Source organism: Opisthorchis viverrini, assembly GCF_000715545.1.
Source record: "Opisthorchis viverrini unplaced genomic scaffold opera_v5_112, whole genome shotgun sequence".
NCBI classification, from domain to species: domain Eukaryota; kingdom Metazoa; phylum Platyhelminthes; class Trematoda; order Opisthorchiida; family Opisthorchiidae; genus Opisthorchis; species Opisthorchis viverrini.
This window is the reverse complement of record NW_008751770.1, coordinates 765,692-788,675: the sequence shown is the minus strand read 5'-3', so window position 1 is coordinate 788,675 and position 22,984 is coordinate 765,692. Positions and strand designations below refer to the sequence as shown.

The 22,984-nt window shown below is 41.3% G+C and overlaps 1 protein-coding gene across 1 annotated transcript in view; it reads right to left on the bottom strand.

The window, feature by feature from the left end:
* The window catches only part of T265_13881 (hypothetical protein), a gene marked incomplete at both ends in the record, with an annotated part of 28,100 nt that extends 6,000 nt beyond the window's left edge, over window positions 1-22,100 (bottom strand). The window contains 6 exons of the mRNA XM_009170949.1: window positions 1,377-1,456; window positions 8,979-9,065; window positions 12,514-12,606; window positions 15,129-15,218; window positions 21,463-21,549; window positions 21,969-22,100. Coding sequence (XP_009169213.1) covers window positions 1,377-1,456; window positions 8,979-9,065; window positions 12,514-12,606; window positions 15,129-15,218; window positions 21,463-21,549; window positions 21,969-21,995 — 464 coding nt within the window. The remainder of the gene's footprint in view (window positions 1-1,376; window positions 1,457-8,978; window positions 9,066-12,513; window positions 12,607-15,128; window positions 15,219-21,462; window positions 21,550-21,968) is intronic.
* Between the last annotated feature and the right edge of the window lie 884 nt (window positions 22,101-22,984).

Here is a 22,984-nt window from a genome sequence, read left to right as displayed (position 1 = left end):
AGTTGAGATCATCCACATATATAATGGACCTGAAATAAGTACGGATATAATATCACGCGGAAGTTGAACAATCACAAAACAACAAAATCTGTCTGGAAGATGGGCCCTGCTGATGTTTCCCGCTCCATTTAATAACGTCAGTAATCAAATCAATTTCTTAAAATCTGGGTGATCAGAGCGCCCACAGATCAGTGATGATATGTGTATAGGGAAGCCTCAGTTTACTCACTCAACGAAAAGTCACTCAAAAAAGAATGCCACTAAAGGGTTTGAATGGCTCGTGTATTGCAAAGAACATCACTGTATCTTCAAAGCTCTTTCCAAATATGCAGTACTGCATAGAGCATTTAGCGATCGCTAAATGACATGGTATAGGAATAACAACCAGTCCTCGTAGCAATTTACCACACGTGATTTTTTTATTTTTAATGTGCGGTCTCCAACAACACAAACTCAACCAGCCATCAAAACACATCGCTGTTGGCATCAGTGACAGCCGAATAATCTTTGACTACTGGAGACAACAGTTCTTTGCATGTGTTATTCAATGTGCTATAATTCACTTCTGAAAACGAGTGCCAAGTAAGAGTAAATGACAAATAGCCAATTTCTTAACAACACCAGACCAGCACAAGTGAGTTACATAACATTCTTTAGGAAACATGACGGGGTAATAAGGCTTGCAAAAATGTTTTAGCTATTCTTTTTTATGTAGCAGTTTTATTGCAATTAAACCCGTGGAACAAACGAAACAGTGCAAATGCTTGGTTCTGAAAGTCTGTCCAATGAAAGAATTGTCCCACGAATTTGTACATAAATGGATTTTTCATTGGTCACTGAAGTAATATTCACCAACTGCAGCTTCGTAGCATCCCACTTAAGAAAACATATATGATTTTAATGAGACTGCCCATTTGAGCATTCTCTACGGCAAATTTTACAGTATCAGCAATGAACAAGTTGATAAATGTCAAAACTCACTTTAGTAACCTTCTGCATATATGACACCGGAAACAATTCCTGTGAAATATGCCATTGAGAACCTCAATTATATCGCCATCGTCTGCAACCCTTCCACAACCGAAACACCGTTGATATTGTTCGTAATGTAATTGGTCGCCGGACTGAAACGAACCAAGATTAAAGTTAAGTCATCACCAAGCCTATATTCTACATATGATGTATTCCGCTGTCAATGGGAGTGTTGGTCAGTGAAGCCAGGCTGTGTAGCCGTACTCCTTTATACCATACACAGAGCTTGAGTATCTGCAGTAAGTATGTGAAAATGTAGAAACACCTTCTGGACGAATGCGAAGCTGGAGCAGACAGATATGATTGGCATACTTCTTTGTGTTTCCTGCTAGCGCGACACTTACTCTGTGTGAGGTATCTTAGATGCCGCTTTGACTATTGAACAGTCATCGATTGCAACGAGCGGTATCAGTGCGGAAGTTTTCTGGAAACATCGTACGAAAACTATTCCTTCTTCGTACTTGTCTTCTCGATTTTTCTTGGTGGCCCGTATTCCGTTAGGTCTCGGACGACCTCGGGTTACTACTTCTCTATGGCACTTAATGGATATCACTGGTCAACGTGAATGAGCTTCGTTTTCTTCACTGGTTCGATAGTTTTACTTTTAAAAATAGGTGTGCGTTGTGGTATATATATCTGCCGGTATATATCTGGTATACCTGGCGGTGATCGTAATAAATTTTAGGATCACCAAACACTGAACGGGTTGTCTATGTAAGACTAATTTGTACCTATTTCCATTATTATGTCCTATTTAATCAACGTAGATGCTCCAAATCATAGGAAAAATTTTCCCTCATCCATTGACCAGGTACGTTGCCACCATTTCCGAATACGATTGTGAAATCATTGCTAGGTAGCATCAGACGGTTTCTCATTTTCGATATATGCCATGCATCGGCCTGATCCGCCTTTTTTAATGATTGGGATTTGTTGACCGATTGTAGGCGTAAATTTGATTGACAATCCCCCGGGCCTTTTGTGCAACATGTCAGTTCAACGGGAACGCTGGGTAAATGACGACAAAGCCCATCGGATTAAGTTTCAGAAATGTGTGCACTGCATGAGAGGGTGAGCATCTGCTTGCTGTGTCAGAGCACCTCCCAAAATGGTGATTCCATATATGTTCAGAAAAGTTTCACCTAGAATCCAGCTAAATCTTTCGTTAGTAGTGTTTCCATATTTGTATGCGAGTGAGTGTAATTCGCTAATTTCGTGCAATTTGGTTTCAGGTAGAACATAAGGTTGACGGAAAATCGGGAATTGCGACCATTTGATGAGCCCCAGGAAAGGCAGAAGCGGTCATGGGCTGTCAAAGCTGTTTTCCTATTTCAATCCCCCGTCATATGCAGTCCTCTCATGGTTTTCTGGTTGGGTAATCAGTCGTTCACATTGGAATCAGCCTTGCAGACGCAGATCCGGCATTCTGAGGAGGGTGTTTATTTAGTGTTCTACATAATCCATGTTTTTTCTTGTTTGTATATCGTTACTTGCCTGTTGTACGACTTCATACTTAGTTATCTTGCTGCCTAGAACATGTCCGATGCATCGTATAGACAAAATACACTATACGTAAGGTTGCTGAAAACACTTCGGCAGCCAACGACCGGTTTCGCCCATCATGAGGCACATCATGTAGGCGCCGTCCCCGAGGTTGCATCAACCATATGTTCTATATGGACCAAATAAGCGAAATACCAGTTAGCGACATATCAATCTGGTCCTGACGAGAGACTTATCTGGAACCCAGCTGAATCCCTCGTTTATGATGTTTTCAAGCAACTGAGTGTGCTGCACCAGTCCGCTTCGTGTTCAAGTTAGCACGATATTCGGGATATCGCGATACGCTTTATATACATATTACGCTACTTTTAAGGTTGTTGAAACCGAACATGGGCGGCCGAAGCGTTTTCAGCAACCACCAGCTTATTTACTTATTTCTTTACATTCGTGCGGCCACCGCGTTTTTTCCGCCCTTTTTATCACATAGTGAACAGTTTTAAGATAGCATTTAAGATACATGGAGAATAACCCTCTTTCAAACACCCTACATCGGGAATCAATACATCCATCCATGCCTTTCAAATGATATAACCGGGAACTGTAATAAGCAGACGGAAAAACTGAGGTCTGAACCAAACGTTTCCACAGTAACGTATTATTCGCGTAATTTTCACTGTTGAAGCTCACATTTGATTGCACAGCAGTGGTTATGGTTCGCACTCATTCGATTTACACCTAGATCAGGAACGCCTAGGCTGAATTCCCCTCAGCCTATTTTCTTGACAAACTACAATTTCCGGAAAAACAGATGTCTGTATGTTGTCTACTAATTCGAATTCTCAACTGTGAGCACCGCCTCTAATCTGCAGCAAAGAAATCATGTATCAGGCTTGAAGAACATAATGTGAAAGGTTTTATTTGTTCCTGCGATGCTATTGGTTTTTCAGTAATGTATTTGAAACCAACGGTTCCTGTGCAAGCCGAAGCGACAGTGCCATAAGAATACCGCACGTACTGTGCGGGTTAAATTTGAGAGAGGTATGAGAAATCTTACTCGTACCGACTGCATGTCTGCAAAAGGTAGGCTTCTTAGATCATGGGGTCACAAAAAATTCAGCCACTCAGCAAATCGGATGTTTTATGTCGCTCTTCGGTTTGATAATTTGTGAATTTGCTTGGAAGCACACGCGATCGAAATCACACATGCGGATATGTTGCCTCGGGTTCCTTCATCAAATTTCTCCCTCGCCAAATTTCCAAAAAACGTTTTTGTTCTGCACTGTTCCATCGGGTCAATTCTAAATGTGCTTGCATGGTTCTAAAATCCTTGTGACAGTGATGGAGTAGAAAGGTGTTCGACTGTGTGGAGATGTCTTCGAAAAAGGGAAATGTGGCCCTATTTTACGACTGGTAATACGGTCGGGCTAGTGTGTGTCAAGTAAGTCGGCAAGAGCTACCTTCTGATAGTTGTTTACCACCGTGGTGATAAATGTGACCATATTAACAGCTATCTCGTCCACCTACTTGCGACACAGTCCGGGGAGAAAATGAAACTTCCATATTTGTGGAAGCACTTGAATTAAGCCTAAGAGTCAAGGAACCCCCATCCGTAGAGTGCAACGAGATTACGGAAACACGGTAAGAGTTCACATCTTCTAGAGCACCAGAATAAAAATGTCTACTAAATAATGGGCTGATCATACTTACGACTTCATTTCTACGCAAGGTTCTCGGCTATACCAAGGGAAAAGCACTACTGCAAGCTAAAAATCGTCCTTCGTACAAATGCACGAACATACACGGGGTGGATGTAACGGGTTCTTGTACATGGCATATTTCAGTCTTTCATGAAGTTCAGAATAAACTATTTTCAGTGCTCTGAATGACGTCTCAAATTCGCGACCAAAAAAACCCGTGTTTTGTTTTGATGAAATAGCATTTACTTATGAGGCGTGAAGGGACAACAAAAATAAACTTGCCTATGGAGTTTAATTCCGCATTTTCGGAAGTACAAGAAAACCTACTTTGAGTAGATTTAAGATTTATATAACTCGTTTCCACAAAACCATCATCTGTATGCTTAAACTTCCATTCTTATTCAAGTATTTCTAATGGCTCGCATTCGCCATTTTCACCCTTATTGATGCCTATCAGTTGGGCAACCAGTGAGCACCAGTGGAGTAATGGTAAGAAAGTCATTCTTACACACAGTCCTCATCATCGCAACCATCGAAATCAACGTCACTTTCACTACCGTACAACTGGAGCACGACCCGTGTCAGCAAAATTCGCCTTGTTGGCTGATTCCGATACTGGCCAGTTGGAAGCTATATGCTTACTCTGTTCGAGATTTCTGTAGTATAGTTTAAATACGGTTGACTAAATTACGGCTGAGTGTCCCTTTGCCAAGCATAAATGAACTTATCTAGGTGGGATTTGCTGACGTTAAGATAAATGTATTTGTGTGTACCGAGATATAGGCATCAGGGATCGGGTATATTCTTCGGGCCGAAAAGATCTACCGTAATGTAAAGCAAGGTGAGTTTTGAACGTGAAGGTTTCCAGAAGAATGTGCTATATCACGGTTAGCTGTTTCTCAATACAATTGCGGAGGAAATTAAGAAAATACTTCTCAGAAGTAGTGAGGTCGTTTTACGATCATCCAGGTTTTTCGTGCATCTCAAGGGAAACATACAAGGAAACCAGTCGCTCCGTGTAACGCGGGTAAGATACACATGGTATATGATTTGAAATCTACGAATCCCCTATCACCCATAGCAAAGTATATGTAACTTGTAAGGAGTAGTTCATGTGAATCAGCGATCTGAGAATTTGTCGGTTGAAAAGCTAGTCAACACATAAACAGGTGATGTGAATTCAATGACTGGCAGACCAGTGGTGTTATATATTGTCTAAGTACGATTTAATCACACTTGTGATACACCATTCATGATAAAACGTTTCAGTCTCCAGCTGCTGGCCAGGAGTTCAGGACTTTGAACCTCCCCAGAATTTCTTGAGATGCGCAGATCTGACTAGTTCAGCTAACGAAAAAACTAGCATACAGTGCCTCTTGGATTTTCAGTATAAATATATGCAATACAAAATTGTGATTGAAAACATTGCAAGAGACAGTTCCCCACTGAATCCGAAAATTTCTCCATTCTGGGTATTTACAGTTTCAAGAAAAAGCATCCATAAAGAACCAGAAAACATTCTGCAAGTATGAGGATAAAATAAAAGGCACTAGATCACCGTAGCTTAACATTTACCAAGTGACCGAAGGCAGTTCTTTAAAAATATGAAATGTTATTTAGCTCACCGTACATTACAGTCATTCGGAATGACGTGTTAATTGTGGTGACATGAACTTGGACCCATATTTGGATGACTTAATAACCCGAACGGAGGAGTCATTCGGACATTGCACGGAGGCAAAGAGGTCGGAAAGCTGCAGTTGAAACCACGCGGCCTTTTTACCAGGGTACGACCGTAATTTATCTTTATTCCCTGTTAAAACAATGTTCTTACTGACTTCAGCGAGAGGCTTGAGCGATTTCTGTTAACTCAAGCCATGAGGAGGTAATCAGTATCGGATGATACAAAATCAGCCATGGTAATGTCATTGCCTATTTAATGTGACAGTATGCTAAAGGAAAGCTGTACACAAATCAGACTACGGCTATTCATTCCGGGGATTAAAGGCGTTTTCGGACGTTGGATATTTTAATTAGGTTCCAGTAGCATTTCTTTAGATACGATTCGCAAAAACGTCTTAGCAAATCAAACATTGAACTCCATAAACCTCCTGTCTACTGTAGATAATATGAAGAACAACCTGTTCTGTTGCAATACATATCGTCACCAACTCCAGCGAAATTCTTCAGGATAACGAGGAACATTTGACTTTACAGTGAACTAAAAGCCCCTCGCTACAGACCCAAAGACTGAAAGGAAATAGGAGTGGTTATTCACAAGTGAAGAAATCTACTTCATTTTTTGGAAACAACGAAAGTAACAGAGTTCGTTGGTAAAATTTCCTAGGCGAAACTAATATACAGCCAATAAGATTTTAAAATCATCAGTACTTGAAAAACCAAACACAGATAGATATCAGGAGACACAAGGAGAGCTGAAGTGACAAAGTCAATGTGTCCCAGTATCTTATATCCCAACATCTCAGCATCAAATGTGTTAGGAATATAGTCTTGCTGATGACATAGACCGTCAGTCTGCCTCCTATAAAAAGATGAATAACCCTTTAATTCACTCCTCGACTTCGTTGGATCGTTTTACGAGATACTGTGTAGTACAAATTCTCTCGTAGTTTGTCCTTCGATATCGAAGGAACGATACCAACAAAACATTGCTAATTTTTAACGTTTCCAAATGCACATCTGCATGGTGATGACGGGTCATTGTGAGGGCCTGTGTTCGTATGCCCTTTATTCCGTCAGACCGCTCGTGCAGTTTGTGGACATGATAATAGAATGGAATAAAATAACTGTCTCACGCAATAGGATCACACTGTCCACATCTGGAAATCTTCGTTCCATCAAGACAGAAGCCACTGAACCATTAAATAGTCGTGGACTTCGTAACGGATCTCGAAATCATGAAGACATTTCTGAAATATTCAACCACTTCTTCATTGCATGTTTTGAAGTCAGCGGCGAATACTACGGACATTTAGTGGTAGCCCAAAGATATCACTGAGATGTTGATGCAAGAACTGAAAATGGTAGCATTACCGGATTCCCATCCTAAAGTATACATTCATTCCTCGTTCAGTTTTGACACCGTTATGGTATAGGGTCGTCATGCCTCCCGGAGACTGCCAGTTTCCCTAAACCCAGACAGGATCACTAGAGATGCAGGTAGAAGAGTGAAACCAAAGACGACTTGGTCAGTAACTTCACTCCTTAATCAGTGAGTTGTTTCGCGATCGATCCGTTAGATGAACGATGGTTTCGTTAATTTCAAAGTTTATGAGAGCGGAAGATGCTCCTGTTAGTAGAATGTCAAGTGGACGAGTGCAAACGGGTTCTACAGAGAGGCTACGCGCATGGGCCAGATTCCGAACTACCACAAACAGTGCTTCTTTTGGGCACTTCTCGGACATTTCGAAACACACCATAACATAATGGAAGACCAAGAAGGGGGGAAATATTATATGAATTCTTCCATGAGAGAGGTTATTCGAGGGACCCCATTCGGGGATTTCTGAAGAATGTCGTAACTCAACTAACTCAACAAAGTAAAGGCAACAGAAAAGAGTAGCACCGCCACAAATCATAAACTCTCGTGATATGGCTGCAGTGATGACTTATGAACACCCACTCAACATAGACTTAAAAGGTATTTCTCGGTTTACAAAATGGAAAGCGAGACTACAGGAACTATTCACCCAATCATGCACTAATAGCATCTCCTCAGTTTTGACGGAACGTTTGCAATTCAGTTATCTTGCTCAATGGACAGATTGATAGGCAGCTGAACAACCATCAGTGCTGAAGCCATCAGCCTCAAAATTAGCTTGAACATTGAAACTCATCGAACGTGATAGGTATTTTCTCAGGATGGGGTACTTTTCATCGACTGCTAGCTATACCATGTGTTTTTACCCGTTAGTATGGGTGGTGCATTACCTTTAGAAGATGAAGAGTGATGGAATATTCCAGAAGGCACGACTAGAAGGTTCGCAACAGCAACCGAAGCGACTTAGTTATTATTTAGTAATTAGACGAGTAGCAGTCTAAAATGAACAGCTAACATCTGAAACGAATATAATGATTCGCCCACTAAGATCAAAGGCAAAGAGAACCCAAATAATATTTAGTATAACGTGTCGACGTTAGTGGTTGGCACTTAATTTAAATTGCCTTCTGTCTAACCGAAATAGAAGGTTGACTGTGGCAATTACAACAAAAGTACCTTACACGAGTTAACTTAAGTATTCAACTTATCAATATAGCGAGCGAAATTCACGTCCAGGGTAATCAAGCAAAATGGAAACTCTCCAACCAAATATTTCTCATGGGTTGACCATTTTCGGTGTTCATACTTCCAACCTAAATGGGGTTTATAAAATTAGAGCGGATTTACAGGTTTGAGTCATCATGCTAAACTGCGGGAGCTGCACCGGAGCACCGGCGGTGGAATACGAAAATGGATCAGCTTGTGTGAACGAGTGCAATGCTCGCCTACAGTTGTTTCGTAAAACCCCATCGTGTCACTGTTTTCACATGCCAGCCTGACAGCCACAAACACCTTGTATATGTGCATCGTCTGACTTTCCTTACTAGCTTGGTCTAGTACTTTTGGATTGCCACTAGCAATGTCAGTATGTGAAAGTTGTAAAGGCGTGTCCTCGAAGGCAATTCCATCTGGAATCAAGCCAGACAAAATCTTAGGTACAACAATGACACTGCAAGAATGCTTACCTCTGCATGTGAGCGATCAATTGACACAGTTATGTGATGCTCGGAAATTGAATTTCCCGGGGAATCCTCGTCTGGTAGAGGTTTTCCCTTCAGGACAAGGAAGCAGAAATAATACTGTCAAAATACACTTTCAAAGAAATATTCGTCCTCATAAGAAGAAAAAAAGCCCAATATGTGCGTGTAAACGCTTCCAGTAAAGACGCAAATAATAAAGATAATACCGCCTCTCACAAGGTTTTTCAGTTTCATTTACCTACTTTTTTTATTGGCAGGTTCTTAGTCTCAAAATCTTAGTGAGAGAAGGAAACAAATTTGCTGGACATTCCAAGAGCTGACTTAAGTTAGATCGAAGTATTTCTGTTTATCCTAGAGTACGCTCCTCGTGGTCATCTGAAGGTTGTTGTCACCCCACTAAAGGGAACTAATGAGAAACTAAAATGGGATTTTTCTCCTGTGATGTGCATTAAATGTTAGTAGTCTCATACTGACAATTTGATTTGACCTGAATTTTCTGGCTAACAGATGCTATTATGTTGACTCGTCGGCCCAAGGATATTATCTAAATGATCCCGGTTAGCGACGTTTGTCAGACAAAATATGAACACACCAAAACCTTCAGGAAATTCCGGCTTTGAAAAATTCTATCTGAGAGTAATTTAAGTCTGGAACGTTGCTCGCAGCTTCACTTTTGTGGGTTTGGGCCAGATAGTCTTACTGATGCTGTCTGATGGCCACTTGTTGCATTCTTGTGTCAAAAATTCGTCGGGTAATAAAAAATGCACAAACAAAGTCGTCTGTTACGTTAATCAATTACCGGTGGTTAAACTTGGTCGTACTACATGGAAAACAAACGGTCGTTGTTGATCCTGCAGACGTTAGAGTGTACTGATGCTAGAATCCACAGTTCATTCACAAAAAATATTTCTTTCGTTGGCCGAAACCTGGAACTCCGCACTGTCTGAGCTGGTTGCACGACCGTGGATAGATCATTACCTGTCGTACGCCATGTCCACACCACGATTACGTGAAAATGCTAGACAAAGCATCAAGATTCCATCCGTCAACTAAGTCTCGGTTTGGTGATTCCACCTCCGCTTGGACCATGTGGCATTCAACTAGGATATTCTATCGTAGTGCGTCCACGCATCTACTACGAGAGAAAACCGTTTGAATCTTCTGAGGCCGTTATAGAACTGGAGGGTTGTACAGCTGGGTACAATCAGATTTTGGGACCCACAGAGCTCTGTTTATATGAAATCACATTATTGCACGACACTTGGACACCAGTGTTTGGAGTGAGCTTGGTGACACAATAACTGGGCGTGGAAGGCATTTTTCAAGTTGTTTCATCAAAAATAGTGTTCCAACATATTTAATACAAGAAAAATACTTGCTTTAAGAATACACACGTGTGTCAGAGATATCTGAAAAGCTGTGAAATGAAACCTATAAATGCTCACCACCAGACTGTAGCCGATATGTTAAGCGGATGAAGAACCTCCAGTGGGTCATTAGTCAGTGTGAACGAAATGGATGAAACACGGTCTGCTGGGCTTAGGGTGGTGATCAAAATGTAAGGTGTGGTGCCGTTGACAGGAAAATTCAGTCGGCTACTCTGCGGATGAAGCGCGCAGCAGAACAGAGAAAGCACCCCCTGATTTTGCATCAGAAAGTTAAAGTCTAAAGTAAAGTTCGATACATTATCGTCAAGTCTACTGATGAAAAGAGTTTGATCGCATTCTGTTGACTGCATAAACCATAACCCGGCGTTCTTTATAAACGATAAATTACATGTTAAATTAAGCGCACGCCCATCCAAAGGCTTACGCACCTCCCGACTAACCAGTTGTTTGCTCATGAAAACTTGGACATCGTAGAAGTAATATGCAGACGCTGAATTCAGACAATTCGCAGCTTATAACAGAATAAGTATTCATGATCATGTAAGCCTCGGGAGTCACTACACGAAACGGCATCATCCCAACCAGTCATTTCCGAGGAACCCAAAAAAATTCCGATGAAGTGATTCTGAATGCGAACAACGTTAGCCACTATATTTCTTGCCTACGTAAAGTAGTTTATATTGCAGTACACCAAAATTCGATGTACTGCTTGGCCATTAGACTACGATGAAAGAAACCTATAGGACCATGCGCCATCACGCTTAACCGGCCACTTATACCGCGAAGTGGGGACAAGCCGTAGTTCATCTGTGAAGGTCAAGCCAGAATATTGGGTAGTGTCGAAGAGAAAAATGGAGGAAAGTTATTGGGGTCATGGCTATCAATACGGTTGGAAGTCAGTAACGGACCTTACGGAGGAAGACCAAACGGTTTATTTGACAATAAGACCCTCGAGCCTCACCGAAGGAGACGGTAGTGTCACTTGACATAGTTACTCTGATTGCGATTCAAAATTAGAGAGGTTTGTTCCATCGTGATCAGATAGTATTTCTATCATTGGGGACACTTGCGAATCTTCATTCCCCTCCGGTGATAGCTTCCACTGGTAACATATCGGGCTAAGAAGTGCACCGGAAGTTTTGAGTAGGCAAGTCACTGTCTATTATTTTGGCTCACCATAGACAGCTTTCTACGGTTCAGTTGCGGGTTGCTCGGTCGGAAAAATTCAAAACATGGAGAAGATCCCTTGCTTTTTAATGAAATTACTACCAGCACGACAGTGAGTTTTTAAACATTACCCTGTGTCTGTGGTCACATGCCTCAAGTTTCCACGTAAGCATTCGTTAACAAGATAGTGATGTAGTGGGTACAAACAAATTTATGTGCCAAATCATTTGAAACAGCCGAATTTATTTGGCAGTAAAAAATCAAATCATGGAAAACTAACGTGACTGTGTTCCCGATCGACTGAAACAGTGGGATTTGTGGCAACAGTGAGACTGTTTCTTCCATTTTTGACGCAAGCTGATACTTGAACGTCCTGTGGAGTATAAATTCGAGTGTGAATATTATACGGCAATGAGTATTGTAACTGCAATGAATATATCAATTTATGGGAAGAACCCCCAAAGTCTAAAAACTGTCGAATTAATCCATCCAGTACGAAAGGATCATACTCATATTCCTTTGCTTTTCAGGTTACTGTGGAACAGAGCTCATGGAGATGAAGTACCATGAAATGCTTCGATCTATGTCATTGAAATAATCTTGAAATGGCGCAAAAATGCCGCTGGTAAATGCTCCCGTTCACATTTCTTAAGCAGACACCTGTTGCAATGCGCCTGAGAGCATAACCTATTGACCGGTAATGTGTGATCGATGCCTATAAAAGCTGTTGTATTTTATTTAAAAAAAAACTTATCTCGCATTCGTCATAGAGTCATCTTGTTAAGCAGGCGTACTTTAATTTAACACGTCAGTCCAACAGTCTGCCAGTTGCTCAAACTGAGTATCCTGGTGGAAGTAAAACATTTAAAAACACGCGTTTATTTCTCTCTAAAAATACAAACTCGGGGGATCACTCGTATGCATACGTGAGAACAGATCAAATAAGGATTGAACGGCTGGCTCACCTTGTGACCGGGTTCACCTAGCTTCATCATCAAGTCCAAAAAATCTTGATCGTCCTCCAGAACAGGTGAATAGAGGGCGTAATGTGGAGGCTCCTAAAACGATATATATATATATATATATATATATTTACACTACCCTATATTCCAGTAAAACCGGGTTTGTTTCAATTATATAACAGCGAACAGCAGTGACGCTTTTAAATAGAAAGTTGTACAGGCAAATCCGTTGTTAGTGAGCGCCACATTGTCACATTATATTTACTTGAGTTGACTAACTCCAGAAGCCATTGCGGTTATGTAAACAAGAACTTAAGGATGGAACACGACTAAATGAAGTTATATAACAGAGCAGTGACGCTTTTAAATAGAAAGTTGTACAGGCAAATCCGTTGTTAGTGAGCGCCACATTGTCACATTATATTTACTTGAGTTGACTAACTCCAGAAGCCATTGCGGTTATGTAAACAAGAACTTAAGGATGGAACACGACTAAATGAAGTCCTTATCTTCCTGACTTCGATGGGTGTGCTGTTTAAGTGTTGATTGGAGCATACATTTCAGCGTGTTTTGCAAAGGGTGAATATAAGTGAGGAGCATAAAATTCTGCGGCCCTTCAAGGTGCGAAATATAACTGACTAGGATGCAGTTGGTACTTGTATTGGTGGAAGAATAATTTTTAGTTACTAATGTCCTATATATTTAAAACTCGCTGGTTGTAGCTTGAGCTCACCGGATTTGCCACGTGTACCATGTAAAAACCTTGAATTGTGTGCACGTATATAATCTAGTTATGCCGAAAGTTGTAACTAGCTAACAACAAAATGGGTGCTTCTTCCACTGCTAAAGAAAATTAGTAGAGAGAAAAGGCACACTGATTTATGGTGAAAACTTTAGAATGGGTAGAATGCTTGAAGATCTGACTGACATCATTCAGATCATCAGACATTACCCACAATAACTGTTATCTTGGTGTCCGAAAGATATTTCATCATGCCAGTAAAGTCAAGCTGTGCTGTAAAGCCGTGGAGCCTTGTAGGGCTGTTTTATTCCTTTTTAAGAACCATCAGTGGTGCACACTGTCGGAACGAAATCTCTGTTGAAAATGGCCCAATCCGCCCACATCAACAACACTCAGAAGTAGCTCAGAGCGAAAACGATTTTACGTGATTGAAACTTCCATCTGAGAAGTCGTCACTTGGGATCCCATTCTATACTCCACAAGTTGATGTAGTTACCGTGCTTGAAGGGCGAGTGGCGCTACATTATATTTAAGAGGAGAACTATTTACACTGCTGATCAGCCGCTCGTAAACAAGCGTTATTTGACTGACCCCTGAACGGAAGGTAACCGTTCCAAAGCCCCAATATTCGTGGAATGTTCACAGTCGGTTATTCTCAGTGAGGAGAAAATAGCTTAATTGTGCTTATCGACTGTGTATCATTAAATTTGCTTTATTAACTGGATTAAATCACCAACGGAAATCAACAAACCTCGCAACTTCAAAAATACTCAGAGTTGATTGTCCCACAAAATTGTGATATGCAGTTTGCGATCCAAGATTTGTACATCATCTGTACTGCGAATACACGCATTGAAGCTCCTACCTGCGAATATCTGGCTGCAGTATATATATATATATACAACTGTCGTGATAAAAACCATAGAATATGTAATCATTTTTGCTTTCTCATAATTTGGCTCTAGTATTGCTGGCCAAGTTCTTCAGAAAGTCTAGTGCGTCTATTGTTAAAATTATGGATACAAAGCACACCGGAGCTTCTCCAAGCCCTTCCGCGAGGTTAACCTTGGATGTCAAAACCCCTAACTACTTTTAAGGCACATGCGGCGAAAACATTCGCACCTTATCTGGCTTCTTTTCCTTACAAGACCAGATGCACCACGGACAGAAGTGGCGTAAAAGGATGCCTAAGGCTAAGTGATCTTACTAGAACAAGATTGAATTTACTCTTGTAATTCCCCTGACTCTTCATATCTCTAGACCGCATCTTTCCAAATTCTGAAAGACCTTTTACGTCTATGTAAGAGTGTCGTTGATTCAAGCTGACCCGACCGAACATTTAGATTCACCGTCAACTTTTTTCCACTTCATAAACGTAACCAGAAGACAGCAATCATTGCAGATACTTTGAGACATGGATAAGTGCGCCATTCAGCAACTTTTATACATGCACTTTCTGAGTTCATCTCTTGCATCATGATGAGAAATCAGGGTGTCTTGATTAGGATCTTTAGCTAGAAGGAAAGAAAAAGGAAAATGACACCGGTTTTGCTGAGGTAGGTTGTAACAAAAGTTGCGTCACACTGGACTCTTTAAACGCATAGGTACACACTCCCTGTATTCCGATGCCAAAAATAAATGGAAACATTGTTCCCACACTTAAAAGAAATATTAAAATAATTCGGAAAAGCTTCTTTGTTTCTATCCTTTAGCCGCCACCGAAGTTAATCTACTCCTTATCATTGTGTGAATGCGTTGTTTGTTATACCCAGGAGGTGCATTGGCATGAGTAGGACGCGAAATGTTCCTAGATAGTTCTCTCATTGGTAGGAAAATTTGTGGGTTTTTAGGCAGGGTTTAAATCCTGACAACTCACGGGTAGAGTGGCACTACTGAAGCCTTCGGTCCGTCGGTTGACCAAACATACATCATTGTGGTCTTCTGCGGCGGCAACTGATCCAGTTAACTAAAAGGGGCAGTTTTTGTAGTCAACAATCGTGTAGTTAAGGTTTGATCAAAAGACTTACCAGGTTAAGAAACACTATGAACGCTAGTCTATTTGTAACATGAATAACGTATCAATCCACAATTTCGGCCTGATTGAGCATCAGAATCACGACATCAGTAGCTGAAAAGTCACCTAGCAAAGGTTTACCCTTGCCATCAATGAGCACTGACGACCCGTACCAAGGAGAAAACAGTGCCACGATGCTTCTCGACTTTTTAGTGATGATTGGATTGGCTTGAAGAGTGAATTCTTCATTTTAAATTGTTGCTTTCATTGGAGGCTATTGACCTCCCCAATAAACATACCATACGGATTACGCTTCACTGCAAGTTACAGGCACCTTTTTTTCAATACCAAGTATTTTTTGTTTCAAGTGGATGGTAAACACCGTCGTAATCTTGCGCACTGACCGAGAGTGGCAGTGTAAAATACTGACGTTCCAGGGTTTAGCTTAGTTAAAAAATAACCACGCACTCTATGTAGAATTCGCATTCGTCTAAACTTCTTCCTGAACGTTTGGTAAATAGCACGCCTTCAGGCACACAGATGATGAAAGACCCAACAAGCAAAAAATGGCTGCTTTCTATACTGTATGTAGCACTAATATGTGAGTTCATTGTGGAAAATAATGTAGTATGTCACACGTAAATGCAGAAAAAATGAGGGTATATGAAGGTGTAGTCTCCAGGCAGCTAGCTGCTCTGGTGAAATCAGAAGATCCGGAATGAAAGATGAATTTCGTCATGGGACTCTCCAGCCAAGTAATGTTCTATTCAAACTTTTGAAGCCTGCCCCGATTATACTCAGATGCTTTCGTAGACGATATAAGCATTTTCCTCAAACTCTCACGTTGGAAACACGAGGTACACACCTGCAAACACATTAATCCATATTCATATATATACTTATATAATCATGGCCTATCGATTGCATTTATGCACGCTCATCATCCGATAAATTCTCCCACTTAATTTGAGATTCTATCAGCAAATCAAAGTTTAAAATGTATCGTTGTTGCGTATCAGACCCAAAACGAGATGAATTCTGACCATCAATGCAATCAGTGGTCTCGGGTTTTTTTTCAGGCCCATGTTCCATACTCTGGGCAGCTTTAGGAGGTACTAGTGGCTTAACTTTTTGGAAACAAATAAGCGTCCAAAACATGTGCTTGAAGGACTGCAGCCAGCCACGAAGAGTATAGGACTAAAAATATTTTAGACAGAATTATGGAAGATGCGAGATGTTTCAGTGGATAGACCGCAGATTTACTAACCGGAAGGTTAGTAGTTCGAACCCGACATCTGCCTCTCGGCTTCTCCTGTCTAGGCTTGGCATCCTGGCATTATCCCGACCCTCGTGCTTCTTTCAGAAAGGGCCTTACAGCTGAATGGTTATGGTTAAAAATTGTGGAATTCAAATACCATGAACCACGAATGAAGCGGATGTGCGTCAAGGATTCTCCGTAAAACAGGCGGATTTTGTGAAATTATTTGCACTTTTTTACTACTGTGCAGTCATTGCATCCGAAACGGGTCCATGTTATCTGAAGGATCTATGGCTTTTGGTCGTAATGCATTTCTCACTCACCCTTACATAATCATTAATCAGAGCGCCTGGTCGCTTGATGATACACAATAGCAGTGCGCCACATAACGCAACTAGTGTAATACACGCGATCACTGGCAAGGTGTTCTTCTGTTATTTACCCCAGCCTGTTGTTTACACTTGACAGTATATCCACCAGCAATGCTACAAAACCTCCTGACACGCATGCTTACATTACGCACTTCCTTATTTGTGAGGTGTATACTTGTCAGGTGACGGCGTCTACCAGAACGCTCATGAGTTATACCTGCACATTATCCAACAGCCATTCTGCTTATGATACTTTGTATTCATACCTGTCTGGTGGCGAACCAGGTGTACACAGATCATCCTCACTACCTAACTTGACAGCATGGCATCACATCTAGACTCAGATCACAAATCGAGTGACACCATGTCAAACTATACCAGACTGTGTCAGAGCTGGCAGCTTGCCTCAATCGATCAGAAAAACTATGGTAAAGCGCATCTGCTGAAACGGCTGTCCTTTATCAACTATTTTTCCACATTATAATTTTTTATTCAAAGACAAGACGAAATTATGTAACCCCAATGAGTAGCCAATGCTGGAACAGGACTTTTCTTCGCGAAGGCTGCACGCAAGTTTTTAATTCATTGCTTACTGGGCCCAACATAATTGGGCCACTACTGTAGCAAAGATCAGGATAGAATGTTAGGACTGTTCAAGCTCCCTTGTCTGGCGCTGCCTTCGTTCATGTTATCCATCTTGGTCAAAAAACATATATCCGATGAGCATAAGCCTTAATAAGTCCGGTTAGTTCTCCCACACCGCAATGACATTTCAGCGCCACTGGTAAACTGCTGATGCCAAATGTGCCTTTGATAAATATTTGTGTAGCCTGGCCTGAGAGCTGCATACCGATGTCATCCGCCCTACACAAAATGCTCTGAATGTCAAGTGCGCCAATCCAAACAGTTCTGACAAAGTTGGTCAGATCAGGCAGTACGAAGCATACAAATGGAACAACAGAGCATCAAGCTAGTTACATAGAGCACTAAAATACGTAAGGAATGTCATGGGATGTGACGATACATCACTGAGGTTTATAAATTACAAAACAAAATGTTGCAGTTTTCAAGCAAAAAACTGTTTTTGAGGACGACGTCCTTTGGTCGTATGGTTTTTCCCACTTGTATCGAAGGTTACTATGTGACCTAGGATGGAAATCCTAATGCTTGGCAACCTGACAGTCTTTTGGAAGTCTTCTGACTTCTAAAACACCCAGAGGAGCAAGATATTCACACCTTTTAAATTCAACTAACCGAAGAGAGCGCAGTGTAACACGGGGTAAGTGCAAACCATGAGCAAACGTTCAATCTCCCAAAGTCAACAACATAAACGAGGTCGTCCAGCTGCAAAATGGGGAGCTTGCTTAGTCCAGGTAGCTTCTCATATCCTTTGTTGTTTCCAAAAGCGTGTATAGGTTCCAAACACAAAGGTGTGAAGGATTCACAGTTACTAGATGTACTATATGCCCCTCATCGTCATGTCATGACTCGTTATCCAAAAAACAGTGGTATTGTCTCGTGTGTAATGCATGCCTAACCAACTAACACTAGGTGGATTCTGTTTGCCGATCTAACAGTTGTGTTTCTTTATCGAGTACTTATCTACACGCTAATTCGCTGTCTTGCTGCATCTATCTCTCTCCTGCTTCGCAAACAGAGTAGTGAAGTTGTTTAGATCCCTTTGACAGAATTAAATACTCCTCATCCGTAAAGGGGAGCTTTTAATAGGGTTATTTTTCACCGGCCTCCTGTCCTTTAGCCTCCATGAAATTCTCTTCTGATGGCTCAAATAACAGTGTAGCAAAAAAGTGCTCGCAATGTGGTGATGACTTCTTCTACAGTACAGTCACCAAGACGTAAAGTGATCACAGGACTCAAGCATCCAAGTTAGCCTTTTAAAAAATGCAAGACCGTTAAATTCTGAATGCACATTGAAGTGGAAAAAACAAACCGAAGTCAAGAACAACTGGTGATACTCCATTTGCAGTGGGAGTCCATTGATCGCCGAATAGCGGAAAAATTTCTTACATAAGGTTTATATTCATCAACATTTACTTGACAGCTGTCCCTAATCCTCGATTTCTTATCACTTGGGGAATGGTTCAGTCAGAGACAAAATCAAACAGAAAGGAAAATAAACGACAAATCTGGTGAAGCCATTTGGTTTTGGGGAGAAGTCTGAATAGTTTCACACAAACTCAAACCATTCGAAATTGAGACAACCTTTTGGGGGTATTCTTCTCCGTCCAGTTACATTTAATAGACTTAATGAACTTATCCCATCAGCAGATTCAAGGATCGACTGGAGTCACAGGAAGAAGTGTTGTCCGCCTGAATGACTCTCCTCAGCCACTTGATGAACTATGCAGGTATGGTCAGTAAGTCTACGCCTGGTTAAAATCCAGTCAGCATCACTAGAACTTAGGTCAAGCGTGCCGGACTTGGACGATGTGGCCGGCCAGCAGCTGTGTTTTTTACATAAGACTCATATTACCTCGAGTGTAAAGATTGTTTCGGATAGTCCTTCAAATGAAGATGTGAAAGTTAATTCGCCCAGCTATATAAAAACTAAAACTTTAAACTAAGTTTGAAGAAATTAGTCAAACCAAACTACAAATATTTACCGTTACTTTTGAAAAACGCCTTTAGAATCTCTGCTAGCCAGGCATTCAGAAAAACACAGTAGATAAAACAAAAAGAAATTAGTTGGAGTGAGCGTAATGGTTGGCATATCAGCACAGAGATGAGAGCCTTTCGAAGATATTCCCTTCAGGTTTCCTAACGCTGATATCAGTGAACATTGGACTTTTATTATTAAACCTTTTGTCAACACACAAGTAAACGATCTTTTGATTCATGCTTCGCACATTAGATGAATCAGTGTAAACACCTTCTCGATTGTGCTGGTACTTCCCACCTCTTGGTTTTTGTTTTGTCACAAGGCCTCTGTATCAATGCGTAAAAGATGCTTATGATTGTCATTACATTTAGCACCAAAATAAATGAGCCACAAATGATGGAACACCCGATTTGTTTGCTGAAACCTTGAGCTTACATGACTGAAGCTACACTTAATGTGAAGAGTAAAATGGTGGTTAGTTCTCAGTAGGTGTGTTCCGCTGAGCATCAGTGTTTCGATCAACGCAGACATACGAAAGGGAGCAGTTGTATAGTACAGAGTCGACAATGCGCGCAATAACCGTATCTCGCCGAATTTGGGTGAAGCCGTTGCAAGCCAACTGTTTAAGTGAGCCGACAAATCAATCGTCACCCAATAAACGAGTAATCAACATACGACAAAATCATCTTCTAACGCATTACCAAGGAAGTTAGGAAATGGATTAGGTGATGCATGTTTCCCGCTATCTGTCCTGCTGCATTCAGACATTCTTAAGGCATGAGCACACCTTGGTCTGCTTATTCCATACAGGTTGTGATAACTCCAAGGCTACAAAAATTGAACCGAAGGGATTCTTAAGTCTTTACCCGGAGCTTTTGTCTCAAAAGCTTGGCCACGATACCACAGTGGTCGTTGCAAGACCAGCCCTTCAAGGAAGAGGTCGTTCCATGGATTACAGCCTACGACAGAAACTGTCAGATTTTGCCGGAGTGAAAGAAAAAAGACCACCGATTTGATATACATAAAACAGGGTCTTGCAGATCAAGAACAAAACAGCCAACGCAGAAGGATGTAAGAAATACGACCAACAATACAAGCGTGGAAATGAAAGTAAACTAGAAAATGACCTGTAGCGGACTGGATATAAGTCCAAAGAGGGGGTATTGAGTTAAGCAAAAAGCAGTGAGAACCTGCCCCAGTAAAAGTTGTCCTCAAGGTCAATATTTGAAAGCACTACGACGACCCGCCTACGATCATCTTCAATGAAAGTAGTGAAGAGCTTTGTAGTAAAGCGTGTGATCTGAACGCACAGCATGTATCCCTCGGCTGGCAAGCTTCATAATGTGCCACTGCAATCAGCTGAGTGAATCCGAGAATTACTGGGCAATACAGTATGCAACCTGGTGTAATTTATATTTGTGGAACTTTTTGAGGGCGGGGAACCAAGAACAGATAACTGGACATCAGCGGAGTTTTAGTCCGATCTACTGAGTCAAACGACCTCAAGTCTAGATAATCAAATTACCCAGCTTGATCAAAACTTACATGTGTGTCGCAATACGTGCAATCCATGGCGGCACATTTTATTTCCATGGAGCCTTTACACCCTTAAACTGTCTTATGCACGGCTATTTCTTCCGGTGAAATCACTCATCAAGATTAGTTAGAGATACGCCCAATTAAACCGTGTACTTAATGGGCTAACATGCAGATGGTTGTCACAGGATGCAGTGAATGTCTGGGCATCGAACCAACTGCTGAAAGGAAGTTATATTGTTCCAAAAACAGCCTTCATGTTGCAAGTGATTCAGTTAGAGTAGTACGTGCGAAGTATGCCACGAGATCTCATAGATTTGTCAATGCCTTTTTGTATTTTCAGTACCTTAAGAGTCCACAGAATCTTTGCTTGAAAGTATCGAGGACAACGGGTGGATGGTAAAAGCTTACCGGCATTTCTCCTGATTCATTCTGGATTGTAGAATATTCTCTTCTTATCGGATCAGCTTGGGTCCCCGGTGTTATATCACTATGCTCCTGGAAAGAAACAGCATATAATAAGTCGCTTATACATAATCAACTGCAGTCATCATCATCATCATCGACAGTATGACATCAATGTTCAACACCTATGCTTCGCTGCCGTAACTGCAGTCATCACAACTAAATGTGCAAATTCTCGCTCCTACCATGCTGGTCAGCTTTCTTCATTTCCCGTACCTACAAGTATAATGCCTGTAGGTTTGCTTACTAGCACTCCTAGTTTTAGCACTTGACAAATTTACGGGTGATTGGGGGCTGGTTAACGCCATATTTTAGGTGATTTTCTACCATGTGGTCGCAGAGTAACCTTACGCACCTAAATTATTAACTTTTAAAGGTGGAAATATCCTTCAAATCGGTAAGATTCTGTGTAGCTGTGCACATTTGTCAATAACATAGCGGCAGTTACTCACCTTATCAACCGTAGCTGTCTTTTCCATCACTGTTGCAATTCCGTCAAACTTCTGGGGCTTATCCTTGTTTTTGTGGTTGATTTTGGAAGGATGTTCAAAAAATATACGTGATAATCATTAACGACGTTATTTTTGGAGAGCAAACTGGCTCCTCTCACTTGTCCAATGGACGTAACAAACCACAGTTAGGAGCAAATAGTAGCTTATAATGCTAGAGGAGGCAGCTGAAAATCGGCCCGGGCGCACCCAGTGTTGTTGGTAGTATGAAGACTTATCCTGTCTGGAAGCATTCCCCGAATCCTTCTGAGATTAAATAAGAATGATAAAATCAAAAGCGAATTGAAGCTTCAGCTACTAGCCTCCTCGTATAAAGAGGCTGAAAATTCCATCAGACTCTTGCAAACATGAGGGTTAGGTCTGTTTGTATGATAAAACTGTTTCTCCATGGTTCACGGCACTACAGAGAGCAAGATATATTTCACGGTGCCTATAGTTTCTCCTTCGAATGTAGAGCAAAAACGACATCACAAATGGGAGATTAAGGTGGGTTCCGGATGAGACTCCTACGAAAGCGAAATTGGCATGCAAATAAGTATATTTGTCGTAAATCAAAACTAGATGTTGGTGGTTGCGGAATTTGTAGGATTCATGTTCACGTCACTCTCTTTTGAACAGTCGTCCTTCTGTCCTGGCGCAATTATTCTGATGAGTCAACACCAAATAGATGAGGAAGAGGGACAGAGAGAGCGAGGAGCAGGGGGAGGTGAGGATGGGAGAGAGGAGGGGGAGGAGGGAGAGAATGAGAGGAAAGGAGACAACAGGGCAGAGGACGAGCGTTCAAACGAGAGTGGTGGGAAAGTAGAATCCACAAATAACTTAATCACCAACACCTAATCAAAAATTGTCCAGGTTTCAAAAAGTCCAAGTGAGAAGTCCTGACAGGCGGGGTCAGTCAATCGGTAAAACCAGAACTGTAACTGGGTCATCGTCTAAGACGTCGAGAATACCAATCAATT